Raw genomic sequence first — 21,272 nt, forward strand, 5'->3', positions numbered from 1 at the left:
TGTCTGTTTCAAATAAATATTTTCTGTTAAGTTACTCAATAGGTAGGGTTTTTTTCTTTCTGTTTAATGTAGCGAATTTGCCCTGAATCGTGATGTTGCAAAGAAAAATAAAGGACCAACTTCAAAGCAGAAGGCTAATCAGCAGATGAGTGGGAATAACTTGCAAGTACTAGATGATAGCACTTTCAGTGAAGCATCTCAAGAGGAGGAAAGGTACTGAATATAAGGAATGTTATAACTAAAACTTACCTAATTATAAAAATTGACCTAAAGCTAAAGGTAAGTTTTTTGTAAACCTGATATGCACAGTGGTTTTTGTTCCTTCATGTGACCATATTTTTGTACTCCAAAAGACATCTTTTTTGCTTTATGTGCTTTGAACATCTTAGCCAAGTTCATTATAAAGACAGTGTGCACAAGTGCTGAAAAATTACCTGAAGATCAGTGTATATGTAAACATACATTTTATATTTTTAAAAAGGGAGAGGAGAGACTTATACAAGAACAAAGCTGCTATTTCATCACATGCATCTTAGAGTTTGAGGTTTATTTTTATTTTTTTTCTTTAGCTGTATGTCCTCTTGACTTCTTGCCTCCCTCAAACTTAACTGTAGGGGAAAAATGAGAAACAGAAATTGCCAACAGAATACAAGCACTGTTCAGCAATAGCCAAAACACTGGTATGTTGTCAGCACTGTTTTGGTCAGATATGTAACACAAAGTATTGTGTGGGCTGCTCTGAAGAAAATTAACTCCACCCCAGTCAGCCTAAGTACATTAGAGAATCCAAAATTACAGGTCTTTGGCTTTAGGGGAGAGAGTCTAAATACTGAAAAGAACTAAACCTCTAGTATTAAACAGGGAATGCACATAACTATGGATCTGTATATCTCCATGTCTGTAGCTATATGATTCCTGTCACTTTGAGTGAACAGTTATTTCAGCTATTTGCTTAATATCTTGTGAGAAAAAATCATCTTCCAATAAGGATGATATTTTTTTCCAGTATTCACCTACGTCTAAAAAAACTCTTGTATTAAATTTTACGTTAATTCCCTACGGAAATTAGGTTTTCAAAACAACTTTAGATATTGTCCTTAATGCAGGATAAACATTCCAGAACTGAAATACATTTCTCTTTTCCAGACCTGCAGCAAAAACAGCGAGTGAAAAGAACAAGGTACTGTAAAATAAGTTTCTTGATAAATAGTTTTATCAGCTTTCACTCACTCAGATGGGACCAGTCAGATATGGCCTGTGAATGAAAGAATGAGTCATTCATGCATGTGTAATATTACATAGTTGTATACAGAAAATACTGTATTGTTTGTAGGTCAGCATACAAATGGATGTAACTGATGACCTTGATTCAACTCACTCATCTGACACAACATCAGAGGACGTCAAATTACCAACATCCACCTACAAAGAGGCTGTGTTGCTCTTGGAACAGCTTACTGTGGATCATACAGGTATGTTCTAAAGTCATTTTTTCCTCAGATGTTACAAGTTTCTCTTTTAAATCATGGTTTCTTTGTGTGCACTTCTAGGTATTGTGGTTCATTTATATGTAGGATAACACCTCCCCACCACCCCCTTCATCGCTGACCCGTGTGTACAGAGCAGCTGTTTTTCCTATTTGTTGCCTTTGTGGTGGTTTTGTCTTCTCCTAAATATATTTTTATGAGGTGCCGCCAGCTCAGTTGTGTCCTGCAGTTGGTCCATTGTCTTGTGTCTGGAATGGGGCAACACCTGGCCTCTTCTCACAGAGAATTCCCACTGCCTTCGTTCATTCTTCCCACTGCCAAAACTTTATCACCTACACCAAATCAAAGAATTTGCACATTATAAAGTATTTATGCATATGTGCAACTTTGTCTCGTCTGTCTCAAAACAGGTTCTGCTATTTTACTGAAAATTCAAAACATACTTCTTAAATATGAACAAATAATAGAGCATGAAAAAAATCGATATGCTGCAGTCTGGAGAGAAGTAAGAAAATTGGAAAGTGAAAAGGAGGAATCAAAATTAATAGCGGAAGAGACTCAAGATTTGAAATCCATATTGGCTCATCAAGAAGTGGAATGGAAAAGTGATATCCAAAGCCTTAAGTATGTAATCTTGTGTTCTGATAATGTGTTACCTTGTAACAGTATATTTACCTAGATAAACTTAAAAGTGACAAAACACTTAAGAGTTTATTTTCATATACTGTAAATGTGATACCATGGATAATGGAATGACAATGGAATTCTTTAAAAAGTTAAAAATTAGCGTAAAAATATAAAATCTGAAAATATTTAACATTTTTATGGTTTGAGTTGTTTCTGCAAGTTCATAGTGTAGAATATCTAATTTTTTTTATCAGCACTTTAGTTTCTCAACTCTACTGTTAATTCCCAGGTTTACTTTGAAACAAGAAGAAGAAAAGAGGCTCAGAGTAGAAACACTATATGAGCAAACAAAAGAAAAACTCAGAAGGAAAGAAGAGCAATATTGTAAAGAGATGGAGGAGAAACAGCAGCTTGAGTTACAATCAAGGAATTTAGAAATGGAGTTAGTAACACTGAGAAAGCTCTTCAAACAGGTATGTTAGATAATGACTTAAAAAATTGTTTTCTTATATTCTGCTTCTTTTTAATTGTTGTTGTATTCCAGTATATCTAAAGAAGAGGTACTTTGTTCATGGAAGAGGCATTGGGTAACTATTGCCAGATTTTGCAAACAGCTGGTTTCCAAGTAGTGTGTTCCCTTTTTTTTGTTTGTATTTCAAAGCCTAACTTTGAATTATTTTTCAGAATTATTATAAAATAATAATTAAAATAACTAAATTATTCTGTATTTCTTCTTAATTTTCAGAATACAATTAAAATTTATAGATGGATTATTGTAACTGTGGAAAGCAAAAATATTTAAAAGAATACAAGGGAGAGTGGGGTGATATTGGTAGCTTTGTTTCTCTGAAGTTGCAAGTAATTTAATTGTGTATTATTGTTGTAGGTTGAAGACGAGCGTGATGAAACACAGAGACAGCTGTCTCAGGAAAAGAGTGCCAGAGCCCTGCAAGAAGGCATTTTGAACAACCACCTTTGGAGACAAAAGGAACTAGAAGAGGAGACAAGAAGAACTACAGGGAAAAGTTCAGATGTAAGGAGATTTTTTTTTCTAATTAATTCAATTTCACCATGTTTGTTCTAAAGTTATAATAAAACTTCTATTTTTTTTCTGCTTCTTGATGGATTATTTGCAGTGTAATTTTACTGTGCAAATACCTCTTCTGTTTTCCCTTATGTCTTTAAAAGTTTTGGAAAGCAGTATCAGTGTTGTATGTGCAAGTAGAAAGCTAAAAGAAAACACTATTTACACCATTTTTTGTGTTGTTTTTATTTCCTTGATATTTTATCATCACTTTTTAATGTTTCTAGCAGGGAAACACCTAGCTACCTACATCCAGGCTGGCAAGGAAGGAAATTGACACTCACTCTGTGTTCCCATTACTTGGGGTTTTTTAAATTATTTATTCCCTTATCAAACTTGAAGTATGAAGTTCTTTTCCACCTCTGCATATTAAAGTTTTATGAAGAAAGATCAGCAATAAATTAAACTCTCAGTACTAGTTAAAATAATTGAAGGAGAATAAGCAATCATGGACACTATAAAAAAAAAGTCTTGAAATGTTTAATGAATTTACTAAGAATGTGAAATTCTTGGAAGAATTATTTGTTCTTGGCTATGCTACCCAATAAATACAGGGTGAATATGCTTACATGGAAAATAATGTGTATAATAAACAGGCACTATACAAGAGTCTTGCATTCCAGGGATGTTTCAGCTGTATAGCCAACTTTCAGTAATGCCAAAAAAGTATTGAGACATTTAAAGAGGAAAATACCCTTTTTAGCCTGGTAAACAGAGATTTTACCCAACTGGTAACATTGCCAAATTAATCCAAAAGGGAATATTTTAAAGACCTGCACACACCAGAAAGCACTGTTATTTTATAACCTTTATACCTGAAACATTTTGAATAATTTTATTATTTAGTTCCTGGTTTACAGAAAAAAAAGGTATTATGTATTTGGCATGTTTATTTATGGATATGTTATGCTTTCATTCTGTGCCTGCAATGGACACAAGCACTAGTTCATTGAGTATCTTATGTGTTATCTGTAATTTCATTCTCATCTTTGCAGTCATATTGCACTGTTAGAAACAGTAAAGTGCAGTTTAATGCTGAAGTGGTTTTGCAGAATTATTTCCCACCTGAATATTTATTCATGTTCCCTATCATTCAGGAATCCGACACTGAGAGAGAAAAGGATCTGTTGTACAAAAATCAGTTACTGCAAGATGAAATTGCCATGCTAAGACTAGAACTTGATCAAATAAGACTTAGGCACCAGGAGGAAGAAGGAAAATATTTAGAGGAAAATGAGACCTTGAAAGAAAAAAATGAAGATCTCCACAAAGAACTTAAGCTGAATGAGGAAGCCTTAACGCAAACAGTTTTTCAGTACAATGGACAACTGAACTTACTGAAGGCAGAATCTGCAATGCTAACTTCCAAACTTGAGCAGACAAAAGAAAGCAAAGACAGACTAGAGACAGAAATTGAGTCATTTCGCTCACGCTTGAACACTGCTGTGCAGGAACTTGAACGTCACCAGTCATCAAGAAGCGATGTTGAACGAACGTTTCAGAGGGAGCGCGACGAATGGCTTCGCTTGCAAGACAAGCTCCATCATGACCTCTCAGATGTGCGAGAAGCCAACAAGAGCTTGTCTCAGCAGCTAAGTAAAGCTGAAAGCAAAGCTAACAGTCTAGAAAATGAGCTTCACCAGTTAAGACAAACGCTCAGAGAGAAAACATTGCTTTTAGAAATGACACAAAAAGAATTAAGTCAAACTCAGTGTCAGGCAAAGGAATATGATCATGCTCGACAGCTTGAGAAAGACCAAGTAAACAAGCTTATAATAAAGCAGGAATCCATGCAGGAGCGATTGGCCCAGCTCCAGAGTGAAAACGTTTTGCTCCGTCAGCAACTAGAAGATCTGCAGAACAAGGGGATCATCAAAGAAAAAGTAGTTAATGATGTCCAAGATCGGTTTAATGATATTTTCAACAAACTCAGAGCTGATACTGAAAAGCAAGTTTACCTAGTGGAAGAGAGAAACAAGGAATTAAATGCCAAGTGTATTGATTTAAGAGAACAAGTCTTCAAATATGAGACTGACAAAATAGAGAGAGAGGTAAAATACAAACTTACAGCAATTTAAAGTTTTCCAGTTCTTGAAATTATTTTGTGTTTCTAAAGTGTATCAGCTATAAGCCATATGCGTGGGACTAGATAATGATTATTTGTTCTGTTTTGTTGTGTTTCTCTTGAAACTGTGGAAGGGTTTGGTAAATGGGGTGTTACTGCTCACATCTGAGCAGAGAAAAGGTGTATCCAAGTCTGCTTTGATCAAAAAATAACTTGTCATCTGTTTTTCTTAGTCCACTTTTTTGCCCTATAGAATTCGTTTGGGTATTTGATGTTTTTTTAAGTTTTGCACTAATGACACAAGTAAGAGTGATGTAGAAGAATGATCCAATATGTGACAGTTGAGAAATGAAGATGCAGATGAGTGAATTGTATAAGATGGACTTGTATTAAGTTTCTGTCGAGGAAAAACACTGCTTTTCCCTAAGTTGTTATCAAAATTGAAGAGTATTTTAGTGTCCAGGTATTAATTTATGAATATTCTGGGGGCTCTAAGGGGTCTGCCTAGAGAATGCATCATCTGTGTTCCTAGGAGTAAGTAGGGTATTCTGTAATGATAGTGTTCTGGCCGATTTCAGAGCAATGTTAGAGTAATGACTTAAAAATTGCCTTACACATTTTGTTTAACCTCCTTTACTTTCTAGAAAATAGGAACTAATAAAATTCAATATTTAGACACACTGGTGTACAGTTTGTCACCTTTTAGTGATTTGAACAGTGATTTAAAATGGCACTTCCTTCTTCCTAACAAGTGCGGAACCTTTGAGTGGGATATAGGCATGTGTGAGATAACTGCTTTATTCTTCATTTGTCAGTTCCTGTAAGGTGTGTGTGGGGAGAGAACTCCAGCAATACTTTCAGTCATTTTAATCTGTGAATTGCTGTGTATTCTTCATACCAAAACACCAGGTTCCCTCTGAAAATACTACATCTGTGTAACTGTATGAACTATCCAGGTTTTTGCAAACCTAATATGTCAGTATAAAGACAGTTGTTATTCTGAAACATACTTATTAAGACAGCTGTAAGAGGACGTGATTCAACATATTCTTAGAGTGTATCTAAAGGGAGCTTTTAGATATAGGTATTAATTTAATTATATTTGTGAAATGTCGGAATAGAACAAAGAATGATGTGATACCAAGTCCTGTCTTCGGTCAACAGAATAGTATCTGCAGTCAGATTATGGCTCTCGCATCACAACAGGTTTCTTTGGATTATGTTAGTAAAATTCCCATGATTGCAGTGTGTGCTTATGCACAGTTTCAAGAAGAACAATATCTGGACCTTTTTTATGTATTAGGAAACAGAAATCCTCATGAACAGCTGCTGACAGTTTGGGGGTGCTCAGCTGAGAAAGATGGAGAGGTGATTGTGCATATGCCTGCTGGTAGCATAATTTCACTTGAGTTCAATTCAAAGACATATCTAACTCTATAATCAAATAAGTCAAAGTAAAGGGATTTTTCGTATTCTTACGACTTTATTCATGCTCATTTAATTGTTTCATTAGGGCATGATCAGACAGCTGCAGCAGGAGCTTGCTGATGCTCTTAAAAAGCAGTCTATGTCAGAAGCTTCACTCGAAGTTACTACGCGCTACCGCAGTGACCTGGAGGAAGACAAGCTGCACTTGCAAAAGGAATTGGAAAAGGCTAAAACCAAGGTACATAATGTCTGTAGTTGTAGCAATAAATCTTATGGTGGCTGTTAAAAGTAGGATTGGATGTTGTCCTAAAACCCCAGGAAAAAATGAAACAGGATAGATTTAATGATGTGTGAATCAATTGCATTGTTTTATAAACTTAGTGTCTTTGACATGCGGACATTATGCCCTAACTTGGACAAAATGGTTTATTTGCGAAGGTCCTTTTCACAATGAATTTGTGTCTGCATTTTTGCCTTGTTACCTTTGGTTTTACCAAGGAGGTTGTCTAATTTCTGAATAACAATAGAAGTATTGGACTGCTGTGTTTGGACATTTTTATGCTACTCCTTTCCCCCTGCCCCCACTCCCCCACCCTGCCCTGTCACCAGGTAACATGTCAAATTCTGAATGCTTTTGTAACTTACTCTGCATTTTCCCCCTTTGGCCCTGCTATAATTTGCCATCCTTAAGTGGCTTTCCTGCAAGGAAAGTATAAGCTATTTCTTAGTTAGGAACCACCTTTCACAGTGTTTTTCCAGGGTATGGGTGTATGAAGGTCTTGGAGTTCTAAAAGGAAAGTAACTTAAAATCTAGTCCTTATGAGGGACTTCTGAAGTCACTACAGACAGATGAATGTCTTAATTCATGTTTTCATAGAGGAGCAAACAAGTGAATACAAAGAGCATTCTAAGTCACTAAAAGAGTCAGAGCAGCAGTGTCAGTGCTTAGAACTGTGCTCTAGGAAATCCATGGAGGGATGGGAGAGGCCACAGTAGAAGATTAGGAAGTAACACAACTTGTGTTCATTTGCTAGTAGAAGCTTTGAAAGTACTTGAGATGATTACAGTTCTTTGGGCAGAGGGCAGATAACTGCAGCATGTGTATCCTTGGGCAGCAGCTGACTGTCCTGTATAAAAGCTCGCCTGACAACTGTGGATCCTTTCTGTGACGTTACAGTTGCGGGAGGTGGAAGAAAAGTATCTTCAGTCTGAGCATTGTGTTCGTGACTTGAAGAATGCCTTGGATGGTAAGGAAAGAGAAGCAACAGCTTCTGCCCAGAAACTGCAGGACCAGCTGTTGGCATCTTCTGAGACTAGCACTACTATAAAACAACTGGAAGAACACGTGCAACAGTAAGAGAACACAGTGGGGTGAGGTATCTGTCACTTCCAGGTTTGGCTGGACACCACAGCATAGATAGGTAGCCTTGTTGCATCACAGAAAATTATTAAGATTTTGAAAGATGTTCTTTTTTTATTTTGCACTGTTCTTTTAGAATTGGTGCTCTGGCAGATTTTTATAATAATAATAATAAGATAATAAGACCTGTATTTCTTTTTAAGCCTTGAAATTGAAAACACCAGATTGGAAGCCACTGTCCAGCAACAAAGCGACAGGATTGAAGCCCTGCAGAGAGACCTGCAAGCCTCTGCCTCAGTAAGCTGCACACAAATTTCCATTTTGTTGACTCCTGAGCCTAGTTACCTATTTCTGTGGGGAAATTTTGTGGTGAGGTTTTCCTGGAGAGCCAAGGGAAGCTCAGTGCCTGCATTTTTCTGAATAGAGGCTCTCGGGAAGCAGCTTGCTCTACTTTCCAACCATCCTGTTTTGAAAATTTTCCTGTGCTGTAACAAGTCAAACATAACACTCTAAAAGGTAAGGATTTGACAGCAATACACTGGTATAACTTCATAACATCAGATGCTGCTTTGGGGACTGCAATGTATTCCGTTTAAGGTATTCATCAAGTTAACTGGTAGAAATTCCACAGGATGTATTGATGCCAAGCCCTTTATGCTAGAGACATGGCTGACATCATCAGACTGAAACAAAAAATTACTTGTCCCAGAGCTTTTGCTGTGCAGAATTGCTTTTTCTTTGGCTACTTGCTGTGTGTCTATTTTCATGAAACAGTGAAGAGGACTGCTTGTGACATCTGCAAAACTCAGTGTGAGCCTTGGAATGTACCACGGCTTCTACACAGTGGGTAATTTTAGCTCAAATAAGGTGCTAACATGTGTGGCCTGAATTAAGATATATTTTTGCTGTTGCTTTTTGTATTGTAGCCACTGAACTAGGATTCTTGTTACAGCTGTAATTGTCAGTTATTGCTGAACGTATTTTGAAAATCACTACATGTGATAGTCAAACTTTGTGATGTACTGATATTGTCAAGAGAAGTGGGAAGGCAGTCACAAATCCTTCCACTTTGATTAACAGGGCATGATTTTCAAGTGTACTAGGGATGAGAAAAGCTACTCCTGCCTGTTTTCACTGAAGATTCTTTATATCCCACATGGTTTTTCTCTCTCTCTCTCTCTCTCTGCACCAAATGGCAGAGGTGAGGATTGCTAACAATTTTGCAGTGGTGTGAAACTAAGGCCATTTTGATCATTGCTGCTGGGTGTAAATTATGTAGGAATAAAGAGGTGAAGAAGTTTTGTGTAGTACTTTTGTCAGTGAGGTGTAACTTCAATCTAAAAAGTGATAGTGTACCTTCTTGCTTCTTGTAATGCTTCTATAGGTTCACAGCCGCCTGGAAGACTTGATAATGAGCTTACAGACAGCACAGGCAGCTGCAGAGGACCACCACAATCAGGTACATGACAGGCTCTGTGAACAATGTTTTAGTCTTTGAATTTTTTGTGTATAGGTAATTGATGAAAAGATCATGTGGACTGTGTAAGCACACAGCTGTTAAATATCCATCTGGTTTTAGGGCAAGGCACTCTCAAGGGAAAAGGCTATAAGTTTCCTCATTTTTCTACTTCTGTGTTTTGTATGTGTTGTGGTGTGCAAGACAGTTGTGTTCATCATTGTGATTCTTCTGATGAATACTCTTCCCTATCCCACCTGCAGGGAGTGAGCCAGTGGCTGTGAAATGCTTAGCTGCCTACCAGGGTTAAGCCATAGCAGATGACTGATAGAGTGGATGTTGTGGACAGCATGGAGATCTGTGGTTGAAAGCTGAGAGGAGAGCAGACTTTACAGATCCATATTTTCTGTGTAATTTTGTGAGAGCTTGTCTTGAGGCCATGTCCAGGTTTTTTTGTGAGACCCAGTGTTTTACCTCCTCTATGAGGACTTGAGAAAGTCATACACCCTAAGGTTGTTTTTTTTTACCCGAGACTCTGTGTTAAGTGTTTTGTCACTTTCTGTAGCCATCTCTTGTTTCTTTCCTTTCTTGCTTTTGTAATTTTCTATGTTTTTCCCCTTAAAAAAAGCCACTAAAAGCATCTAGTCAGCTTCCAGTCTTTATACTTGAACTGAATCAGCAAGTTGTGTTCAACTCAAATGCATCTTACATCTCTTAGGCAAATCTTTGTCCCTTTAGATAGAACCATCAATACCATTGTCAATTTCAAAACATTTTCTTGCTCTCAGGTGATATACAGCTGTCACAGAAGCCATGACAGTAGGGTATATTCTGTGGTGGGCACTAGAAATGAATACATTAGAAAGTATGTAATGAACTCTGGAGAGCCTTTGGAAGAAAGCTACAGGGTGATTTGTGTGTGTGTGTTTGTTATTCCCCAAAGTTCAGCCTCATCTAACCACCCCTATAGCATTCATTCTTTTTACCATCCTCAGTTTGTCTTCTTGGTTATGTATCCCAAGCTGTGTTTTACATTGCACATTAACAGTAACCATAGATATTGGATGGGGAGAGGAGAGAGTTTCCACTTAAGTTACAGCTTTCTGTTCCAGTGTTTTCTTTACGGTCACCTTAGTTTCTTCATCTGCCATTGTTGCTTTTACAGGTGCAAAAGCAGAATGTGCTGGCTCTGACATCAAAGGACTTGCAGAGCATGTGGGAAGAGCAGTTTAAGTCAAGATCTAACCTTGAAGAGCGTGTTGCTCAACTTGACAGGGAAAAGGCAGACCTTTTTGAACAGGTAAATTTAGAACATTCTCCAGAGACTTAAGCCAGTACCTGAGAGAGCCACATTAACCTTTTGGTCAAGTTTTTAGATAAGGAGCATTTTTTCATTACCCCTGCCATTCAGGGTCTGGATATGTTGTGATTTGTGGATCATCCAGGAAGCAAATGAAAGCTATCTGGGTATCTCGTGTAAGTTCTGGAGTGATTGTCTTTGAAAGAGTTCCCAGTATTGTTTGCATCAGTTGAGCACATCAAGCAGGGCTTCAGTTCCCCAGGTCTTTCTTGGATTCCTTCTGGCCATCTTTTGACCCCTTGTTTTCTGGGCAGGGTTGAAGTATTTCATTTTTTCCAGTGCAGTGCAGGGAGGAGTAGCAGCACATTTTCAGGGTTTTGGATGCTTAAAAGCTTTGCAGAAAAACACAGTTGAAGGAATTTTGGGGAAATGAACCTAGTGCTTGGGAAACCAGAAATGACTGACAGTTGCAATGAGGCAGTCTTTCCCACTTTGTCTGTAGAGGAATAAAGGAAGTGCGAAGCAACTAGCACATAAGTAGCCACAAAGAAGGGGTGGAAGGGAGTAGTATATTGAAAAAATTCCCAAAGATCAAATTCCTCTGCCTGCTTATCAATAAGGATCCTGTAAAAGCTTTAGATTAATTTGTATTCTCTCATAATAAGCATACCTAAAAAATCGTTACTATGAGTTGAGGACTCTTGAAAGCAGTCCAGCATCTTCTCCATCTTTGTTTCAGTGGAGGTATCTGGTTTTGTTCTTCAATATTGGCCCAGTTTGCTCTGAAACCTAACATGTAACTTGGCTAATGGAGGTGGATTGCAGCTTCTCCCTGGAGAACACTAGAGACACATTGCACGTAGCTATTGTTCTTATGTGTCGTGTGTGTCATGTGTCTTTTCTGTTTTGAAAGTGTGAGAGTGAAAGAAAGAAAGTGAAGAAACTGATAGAGTTAAAACGCCCAGTTGAACTCCGTCTGGACCAAGAAATGAGACGAAACTTAGAATTGCAGAAAGACTTCAAGAGGTATGGCTTTTTCATATGGTGAAGAGATATCCCTGAATAGAAGTCCAGTTTTATTGAACTGTAATGTCAGAACAAGTATACATACTCTGCGAGCAAGCTGAAGTCTTGTGTTAGTTCCTGCAAGGTACCTCTGTGCATGAGCTTATACTTAATTATAGCTGCAAGAGGAATTGCCAGTCCAGGTTGCCCTGCAGTTCTGTGGGGGTGCGGAAGGTAGTCTTTAATTCGTCTTTTCACCTGGAATTTGGATGTGCCAGGTGATTTGTGGCACAGGAAGAGCAGGGTTTTATCTTCAATTCCTGGTACTTTCAAGTATGTTAAAGATGAAGAAAGCTATTTCTGCATACCTTACTGGAGAGCATATGGAAAAGGTTGCTTATTCCTGTGTTTCATTGTTTTCTGAACTGATTTGCTGTTTAGATTGAAGAGACTTCTCAACAGAGCTACAAAGAAAATAAAGGTGTATGAGGAGAGAGAAATGGAGTCACAGCTTAATTTGAAGGGAGAAATGAAGAGCAGATATTCTGAAATGGTCAGTGAAGTTGATAGATTGAGAACAAAGGTGAGCTCTGCTTAATTTGGGTTTTGTTTGGTTGTGGTTTTACTTCTTTTCAAACCTGTGTGAAGCTTTGCTTGTATTTCTTGTCATGTTGATGATTTGTTTTCCTTGGCTATATTTTTGATTTAATTTGTCTCTCTCAACGGTTTTTCTACTGTTAGAGAAGCAGGTCACTTTAGTAATACTGGTGTAGTTGTCCTTATGGGTAAAGATGTATGTGCAAAGCAGCATCTGCAATGGCACCAGAAGGGCAGACTGTCATGCAGAGGAAGGACAAGCCAAGAGTGGCAGCAAGGCTGGCAGGGTCCATGACCTCATGGTGCATGGAGCCATCCCACAGGTGCTCACCAAGAAGAACAGAACTGGTCTGGTGACAGCAGGCAGGGTCAGCCAAGAGAGCAGATCCAGCAGGTTCTCAGGGCAGGTCCTAGGGATGGGCAGTTCTGCTGTCCTACCAGGACATCACGTCCATGACTGAGGGTCAGGGCTGAGTATACAGATGATAAATACAGTCTCCATGGACAACCCCTTTAGTGATTTTAACAGAATTCACTGCCTTTAAATGTCTCTAAGTTTCTTTTTTTTTTTTTCCCACATACAGGTTGCTGAACTTTCCCAGCAGCTAGACGTAGAGTCTAAAAAAAGCATGCAGCTAGAAGCCCAAAACCGGGAATTGCGAGAAGAGCTATCTACCCTGCATGGGAACTGTGAAAAACTGGAGAAGAGCAAATGCCAGCTGAAAGAAGAAGTGGCAAAACTCCAACATCACTTGGAGACTAACACGGTGGATCACAGCCAAATAGAACAGTATAAAAGAGAGGTTGATGAACGAGCAGGGCAAGAAATAAGACAAAAACTACAAGAAGTCAATTTGTTTTTGCAAGTGAGTGACTTTCTGACACGTGTCTCTAAGCACTCTGTAGACTTTGGTTGTGGTCACCATTTTTTAGTGTTTTGATTTGGGTGGCTGATTCTGTGTGTTAGTGTTGCACTTGTGTGTGTGTGTTAGTGTCTTTGCCAAAGGAAAGTGGGAGATGGGCATATGGCTGGGCAGGAGTGCTCTTAGGATGTGTAATGTGCCGGCAGGTCCCTGAATCAAAAGCTTGCCCAAGGCAGGTTTCCATTTTGCAGTGCTTGGAGCTGTCTTTGTTCATTGGTTGGCTTCTCACTGTTCATGCTTGAAGAGGTGTTGCACCTTCCAGCTGTCACAGCCAGAACTTTGTTCACTGGTCAGCTTCTCACTGTTCATGCTTGAAGAGGTGTTGCATCTTCCAGCTGTCACAGCCAGACCTACAGGTCCAGTTTTGTCCTTGTACACAGGAGAGTGCTCAGAAAACAAGTGGCTGAAGTTGCAGGTGTGGAGATGGGGAGGAGGTGAGGCATCCTGCTAAGGTCTTTGAGGAATCCTGTTCTCCATGCCCTGTTTTATAGAAATAATGTCCTTTCATTAGTAGATTTGAATAGTGGTACTGGTTTGGGCTTCATCCTCAGTGATAAGAATTATTTACCCTGGTGGTAGCTTCAGGGTTCTGCCTTGACTGCTGATGGTAGTGAAGAGGCACAGCTGCCTCTGTGAGCCAGGCTGGGCCCATGACCTTGGGTACATGCAATTGACAGGTGGGGAGAGTTCTCTTTTTCTGTGTGGTGGTTGAAGGTGCACTGTCTCCTTCAGGCACAGGCAGCCTCCCAGGACAGACTAGAACACATCAGAGCAAGTCATCATGCTTCTCTGAGAAACCAGCTAAAAGACAGAATCAGAGATCTTGAATGTGAATTGGACAAGATAAAAAATACTCAACAAGACAGTACTTTTCCAAAAGAATGTATACAGGCAGAAGTGGAAAAGTACAAGGAGCTGTATCTGGAGGAAGTGAAAACAAGACGATGCCTAGCAAAGAAACTGGAAAGGTAAGTCCATGCTTTTTTTGGACTGGTAATAAGAGACTCCTTTTTCTTCATGCACATTTCTTGTTAATTCCTCTTCTACACCTGGCCAGCATTGAAAGCCTATGATGACATGTTTGTGGGAAAAGTACCTCAAGACCCTTCCCATTTAGCAGGCCTTCATTTCTCTTTAGTGTTTCAACAGGAATACAACTGATCGTGGCATTAACGGGAGGCTTTTCTAGTTGATGTTGTTTTAAGTGGCAGCTTTTTTTGCCAGGGTCTGTAGTCTCACCCTCTATACAACAGAAAAAAATGAATTTCATGTCCTTTATTGTCTGAATAAGGGTAAGCCTCTCAGGGAACAGATTTCTCTTCTGTGAAGAAAAAATAGAAATAATCTTTTTTGGCTTCTATTCAAGCAGTGGCTCTGAGCTTTGAGCTTTCCTTGGGAAGGGTATCCAGCCCAGAGTTGTTACAGAGGTGATGTACCTTCCAGAAGAAGCTGTGTAAACACATGGCTTTCACAGAAGGCTTTGAAGCCCTCATGCACTCCTAAGCACTAGTGATGCTGCTCCTTGCACCTAGTGCGACATCTTAGAAACAGGCCCACCAAATAAGTCAGGTCAAATGATGAACTACTTTTGGAGGTTCTTCATCTCAGAAGTGAAATAATAGTCAAGGACCTGGAGAGTAACTTTGGGAAAGTGTTGCTAACAAAGTAGAAACCAAAGGTAACTGTCTGTGTGCTTCCAAATGTTTCAGAGCTAATGAGAGACTTGAAGAAGCCAATGCTAAGCTCCTCCGGGAGCGCCATAAAAGCAAATCATTAATCACGAGCAGCATTGTCAGCGGAGGTCTGGCTGCAACTCCAGTTCTGTATTCAACTGCACTCGGACATCTTGGCAACAATTTGGGACTGAGCAGAAGTCTCAGTCTAGGAGGAAGCTTCCTCACCCCAGCTGAGAACACATTATCCTCGAGAAACAGGGTTGCAGCCTTTGTGGCCAAGGTAAGCATTTTGAAATACCATTCTCGACTCCTGCTGAAGAGTAGCCATATGCAAGGTTCTCCCTTTTAGCCTGAAATTAGAATCCATTTATTGTTCCATGCCATATTGTGTAATAGACCAAAGCAACTGCTAATCCTCAGAACAGTGCACAGTTGTACGTTGTAAGGCTGAAGATTTTTGGTCATCAGAGTTGTAAAAATTTTCAGGAGGGTAAAGGCTATAAAATATTTAAGTCAAAGCAGTGAACTGGCCATGACATTGTTTTACAAGAGAAACTGTGACAAGGAGTACTGTAGCATAGGGAGCTCCCAGCTAAGCTCATCATGAAATTCCAGTGTGTGGTATGGCTAACCCGTTTAAAGCGGCTAACGTCACATTGAGTGATAAATCCAATCAGACATCTCTGAGACACTTTTTTCTTCTTCCTTGATCTTCACTGCAGCAATTTCTTCACAGAACTTGCATTAGTATGTTAATACCAACAAAAGGATGCTTCAAAAGTAGGATGATATGAATGGGATGGCATAACTTTGCTCTTAAACTTCACTGCAGAATACATACTATGCATAGGAGACATTTGTTCTTGTAGTTCCTGCCATGTTATTTCATGAAATGGTAAAATTACCTACTCTGTGGCAAGTCTTCAGAGCTTTCTCATTTTATAGCAATGCTGCAACCTCTGCAATGCCTCTGGTCCAAATATGCCCTGTAATTAGCAGTCACTGTGATAGCACATCCCTCACAGAAGGCTGAATATTATGCCATGAAAAACCCACACCAATAGTTGTAATCACTGAGAGATCGACTTAACATGGCCGAGCTTCTCTGTTGAGGCATGGTATTCTGTTGTCAAGGGAATGTGACAAGTATTTCTTCACTTTTAAGTCCTTCTCAGTTTGATGGTCTCCCCTCATTGGAAAGAACCCATTTAAACCATGTGTCTACATAGAGCACCTGTTCTACAAAAACCAGCCAAGAGAACAGATGGGACCAAAGCAGCATTGGAAATGCATAGCTATGGCAGTTACGGAGATGAGCTTCTCTGTGTAGCTGTGAACACACTTTTGAGGGCAGAGGTGGACAGACATTACTGGAAGAACTCATGAAGTCGTTAGTACTGTATCATCTGCAGGGGCTATTCTGCATACAAGCACTAGAAGGGTAGGAAAATTGCAGGACCCACTGTGAAAGGGAAATAAAAGAGGGGAGAGCAGGAGGGGTAGGGAGCACAGAACAAGAGAGGGAAAAAAAGGACAGAGAGATGGGAGCAAGACATTAAAAAAAGGCAAAAGAGGAAACCATTCCTCTGCTAGGCAAAAAATGCTGCCCTAGGATACAAGGAAGAGTTTAACAGTTGTAGCTTTTTTGGAGAAAAATGATAAAAACGGACAGTGAAGGGAAAGAAAGTCGGAGTACTAGGTGCTTCTTAAAACTCAATTACAGCAATGGTTTTCAGGTAGTGCTTTTCATTTTCATGTTCCAGAAGACATTGGAACTCTCTGAGAATCTCAAAGTTTTGTCAGTATCAAGATAGACACATTGATGTGTTTGCTCCCTTCCCCTAAGTAGGGAAGTTTAATTACAGAAATTAAATATTTCTCCAGGCTGTTTCTTAGCTTGTTGTTTTATACAGCTGCTAATAAATACAGATGTATAGTTCAAACTGCTGTGTAGACCTCTTCAGTGTTTTTTGAAAAATGCTTCCAAATCCACTTGTGAAGAACATTTGAGCTGATTCCAAGACAAGTCTGCATTAGACCTGAGAATGGTGATACTGTTCTCTCTCGGTGTCCTGACTTCAAGAGCACCCATAGAGTTTCTTTCCAGAGAATGTGTGTCTCACAGCTTTGAGCGTACTCTCAAGGAAGTTGTTGAACAATTATGTATAGCATTTTCCAAGTTTCAGTTACAGATGTCCAGTATTTTCTTCTTAACTTGGGGGCTTTCTTCTATACTAAGATTTTTTTCTTCCTAGTGCAGTTTTGTTGGTAGGACTTTGAAGTTCTCTCTGCTCTTGACCACAACCTATGGTTGTTGTCAGCAGAGGAGCTGCAGATAATTCACTCTCACTATACACAGTTTGTCTTCTTAGGATTCCCTTTGAGCTCTAATGCTGTATCAAATTCTGAAGTTTTATTCCTTGAATAAGGGTGAGTCAAAAAACTGCTATACCACAGAAAACTTACCTATTTCTTACCATTTCAACCAGGTTCTTTTAAGAGAAAGATAGAAATCTCAGCATGCCAGATTTCTCTCAATAAAAGCAGAAGGCTGGTGTCTGGGACTCAGATTTCCTGCTGTGAATTTATCTGCCTTCATACTAAATTGAGCTGCACATTCTGTTGTGATAAGTCTTCCTGAAATCACCGATTAGGGAACTACTGAGACAGTCATGGCACCACCTGTAGCCTCAAGTACCTCAATGTTCATTGTGTTCAGCAAAGTCTTAAAACCTGGTCTTCCCTCTCTGAGTCATAAACAGGAAGTACTGTTAGTGATCTGTGTAACCAGAATTCGGAAATGTAGTGCATAGCCCAAGGCAGAGAATGTCTGTCTACTTGCTGCAAGTATTGCAAGAAGATTTTGGGACTCAAGGCCACTTGTTAGACTGTCAAACTGTCAAGCTTCCATCCTAACAGCTGTGCCAAAGGCTGCTGCAAATGAATATGGGTGTTCTGATGCAGAAAAGAATAGTGAACTCTGCTAGCTGCAACCAGTGTGAATTGGTGGATTTCTGAAACCAGTTTCCCTACATAATGTGAGAAAGGGAATGTCAGCTCCCTACGCTCTCTCTCAACTTCTGTTCCTTTTCTGGTTTCATTTTCCAAATGCCTTCTTGTATTTTAGTGATCTTCTTATTGTGAGCTTTTTTCCTTGCCTCGTGTACATGTAGGCCTTGTTCTTGTGTCTCACTGAAGACCTTTGAACTAAAGGCTGTTTTTCTTTCTTCAGATCCTTAATCAAAAATCTTCTCTCTTTTCTCTTCAGCCAGATATATGACAAGGTTTGTAGCCTGTCCTGTTTAACCTTGGGTGCTATTGCAGATGTTTGTCTATTTATGCTGCTAGGTTTGATTCAAACTTACTGATGCATTCACACTGGCCTAAAGCTGGAGACACTTTGAAGCTGCTGGTTTCTCTTGAGTAAAAGAGTGACTTGCTGCTGAGTAGTTCTGTGCTTTATGTCTTTGTGAAGTTATGGCTTTGTGGTAGTTCAGCTTCTGTAAGGTGGCACCATATGTATGGATTTCACCTCTTCTGATGGAACTTGGTTAAACTAGAGGAGAAGGCTCTTTACCGCCCTTGCCTGTTCTGACAGTCAAAAAGTCCTGGGTAGCAACAGCAGTTGTGTGTGCAGCAGCAGTGCTGCTCTGAAGTTGAGTTCCTAGACCCTGAGTACCATCTCATGGGTCTTGGAGGATCCAGCTTACTCTGTGCTCAAGAAGCTCCATGGGTAAGTAGTAAGTCAACATCACCTCCTGAAACAGAGTTACTGAGATGGTGACTGCTGCAAGTGACCCAGTATGTTACTGCTTGAAGAGCTGAGCAGTGAGAGGTACCTGCTCAGGACACAGACACCGACTTGAGGACTAGTGGAATTTAGTATAATGTAAAACTGCAGTGAATTCTGGAAGGATATGCTAAGCTAAGCAAAGCACATAATCATTAGCAGAGAATTATAAAGGACAAGCTAAGCAATGCACCTAATGATTACTAGGAAATAATGCCTGTAGGGGTAAAGAAAGATACATCACCAGTTACTCCAGTACTTTGCCATAATCCAAGTCTGAGACACCTCAGCTGTCAGGGAAAGGTGTCACAGTGAAAGACTGGAGAACCAAGGTAACTGGGAGCGCCTGTGGCGCATCCACCTTGCAGGCCACCAGGCTCCCCCAGCTTTGCTGTGATAATAGCCCAGCTTTTATACTGTTAAACAAACAAGCTGACATAATGTGTAATTTCATTCACCTGTTGGCTTTCTCCCAGAGCCTGGCCTGGGCTCAAGGAGGAATCAAGGGAGTTGTCTTTGATCCTACACCCGCTTGGTTAACAAAATGTGTTGCTTCCTCTTGCCCAGCTTGTCCCTTGTTAGGTGTCTTTGGAAATTTTCAAGTCTTGTTCAGATTTGCAGACTCTATAAAGTTACGTAAAATCTTCTTACAGTGCCTTATTTCCCACTGTCTGATGTAGAAGTAACATAAGGAATCTTGTGTCATTTCCCCTCAGCCACTGCTGAACTCGAAACTGGATGTGCTGGATCTTCCAAAAACCTTCATGTGGACCAGGACCCCCTTTGCAGAGCAATAGAGGAGTACCGTGATGTTTTAACCAAAAATTACATGATTTGAATGAAATGCTGTGGAAAGACTCTGAACATTTTTTGCTTTTGTAGAAAGCACATCTATGGTTTCCCTCTCCCCAGTTCAAATGTAAAAAGTTGTTCATTGCAGTCTGAATATAAACTCTACTAAACAGATGAGTGCACAGTGCACTCATCTGTTGGGTTTTTTCTGTATAACTGGCTTCTTTTGCACTCACAGTAAGAACCACATCTGTTTCTTCTGACCAGCAGATTGACTGATCTGGGTTCTTGAGCTTGACAAAACTGTCAGAAATGTTTCCTCTTATAGTAGCTTCATTATGTTGCATTATTTGTGTTCTAACAAAAGCATTCCCTTTGTTCTGTTTAATCCTTTCACTCAATGTGTTTGTAAGTTCTCCAGTGTTATTTCAATGTTTAGGACATCATTTGATGTTCTTTGAGCCCAATGCTTCAATCCTGATGCAGTACTAAGTTCTGCTAATTAACTTAGAGTGGTGTTCAAGCTGGAGAAAAGGGCACTTTGCATTGTTGTCACTTTATGCAACGTAAGTTTAAAATGACTGTGACTGTGTAGTAGTGCCAAGACTTGTTTTATGGGCTTTTTGGTATTTTTATTTTGTATCACAGAATGAGTGAAGTTGGAAGGGACTTCTGGAGGCTATTTGTTCTACCCCTCCTCCTCCAGGAGGACCACCTTTAGTTAGTTTCCCAGATGCGTGTTGGGTTTTTAATTACTTTAAAAAATGGAGACTCCAAAGCCTCCATAGGCAACCTGGCCTCATGGTCAGTCACTGTCACAATACACTTGAATATCATGAGGGATATTTAAACTCAGTACCTCTCATGGTATTGGTGTTGATTTCTGTATTAAAAATTGCTGCAGCTTCAGACTTTTGCAGCTCTTGCTTAAACACTTACGGTACACCTGAAAACACCTTCAGTGGGAGGGGTAGAAAAGGAACATTAATATCATCAACACTCCTCAGTACTCTCCAGAACTTGTGTGATAGGATACTCAGGTTTTTTGTTTCTGCTAGCAGCTGATGATATGGTGTCTGTAGCACAAATGTGGTGGAAAATTGATAGCAACCATATAAGCAGTTTTACTTATTTCAGGAAGTTACCAGTTTTTAATTAGGATGTGTGTTGTCATTTCCCATCTGCAAAAGTCACCAGCAGAGTATAGAACCAAGTCCCAGTTCTGGAAAAGTAAGAATAATTGTACTGAGAGTAATCAAAACTGAAATAATTTTAGGGTTCTACCCACTATTTTAAGGACTTAACAGATAGTGAGAAAAGCATTAAATGCTGCTGTAACACTCTTCCTTTTTATATGAATACATTTTTGTGAGGCTATGACACTGTATTTAATTTAACTTGATATTTAATAAACTTTGCAGTCTAGAACATGGCTTTGTTTTATTGTTCCTCTTCTTGACAGTGCTTTCCACCCCTTCCCTGCTCATAGAACTCTCCAGTGCTCTCAGCTGCACCTTGCCTGTTCTCCTGTAAGAGACTGGCCTGCTACAGATGAATGATTCAAACACTCAACCATTTGCAGTAACTGCCCAGGTGCTGCAAGAGCCTGGACTGGCTCAAACAGTCAGCTGGGTGCCTGGCCAGTGATGCACAGAGTGGCCTCCCAGTGCAGGTGGGTGTGC

The 21,272-nt window shown here is 39.6% G+C and overlaps 1 protein-coding gene across 1 annotated transcript in view; it reads left to right on the forward strand.

Annotated features, from left to right (window-relative positions):
• Window positions 1–21,011, forward strand: part of LOC120510666 (ankyrin repeat domain-containing protein 26-like) — a 42,721-nt gene extending 21,710 nt beyond the window's left edge. The window contains 19 exon segments of the mRNA XM_039726671.1: window positions 73–213; window positions 1,147–1,180; window positions 1,334–1,472; window positions 1,898–2,111; window positions 2,404–2,587; window positions 3,001–3,147; window positions 4,296–5,249; window positions 6,777–6,929; window positions 7,869–8,044; window positions 8,255–8,348; window positions 9,436–9,510; window positions 10,673–10,807; window positions 11,721–11,833; window positions 12,254–12,395; window positions 12,994–13,275; window positions 14,065–14,300; window positions 15,042–15,292; window positions 16,686–16,694; window positions 19,482–21,011. Coding sequence (XP_039582605.1) covers window positions 73–213; window positions 1,147–1,180; window positions 1,334–1,472; window positions 1,898–2,111; window positions 2,404–2,587; window positions 3,001–3,147; window positions 4,296–5,249; window positions 6,777–6,929; window positions 7,869–8,044; window positions 8,255–8,348; window positions 9,436–9,510; window positions 10,673–10,807; window positions 11,721–11,833; window positions 12,254–12,395; window positions 12,994–13,275; window positions 14,065–14,300; window positions 15,042–15,292; window positions 16,686–16,694; window positions 19,482–19,636 — 3,634 coding nt within the window. The 3' untranslated portion in view covers window positions 19,637–21,011.
• The last annotated feature ends 261 nt before the right edge of the window (window positions 21,012–21,272 follow it).

Source organism: Passer montanus, unplaced genomic scaffold (genome assembly GCF_014805655.1).
Source record: "Passer montanus isolate IOZ18808 unplaced genomic scaffold, ASM1480565v1 scaffold6, whole genome shotgun sequence".
In the NCBI taxonomy this organism is placed as follows: domain Eukaryota; kingdom Metazoa; phylum Chordata; class Aves; order Passeriformes; family Passeridae; genus Passer; species Passer montanus.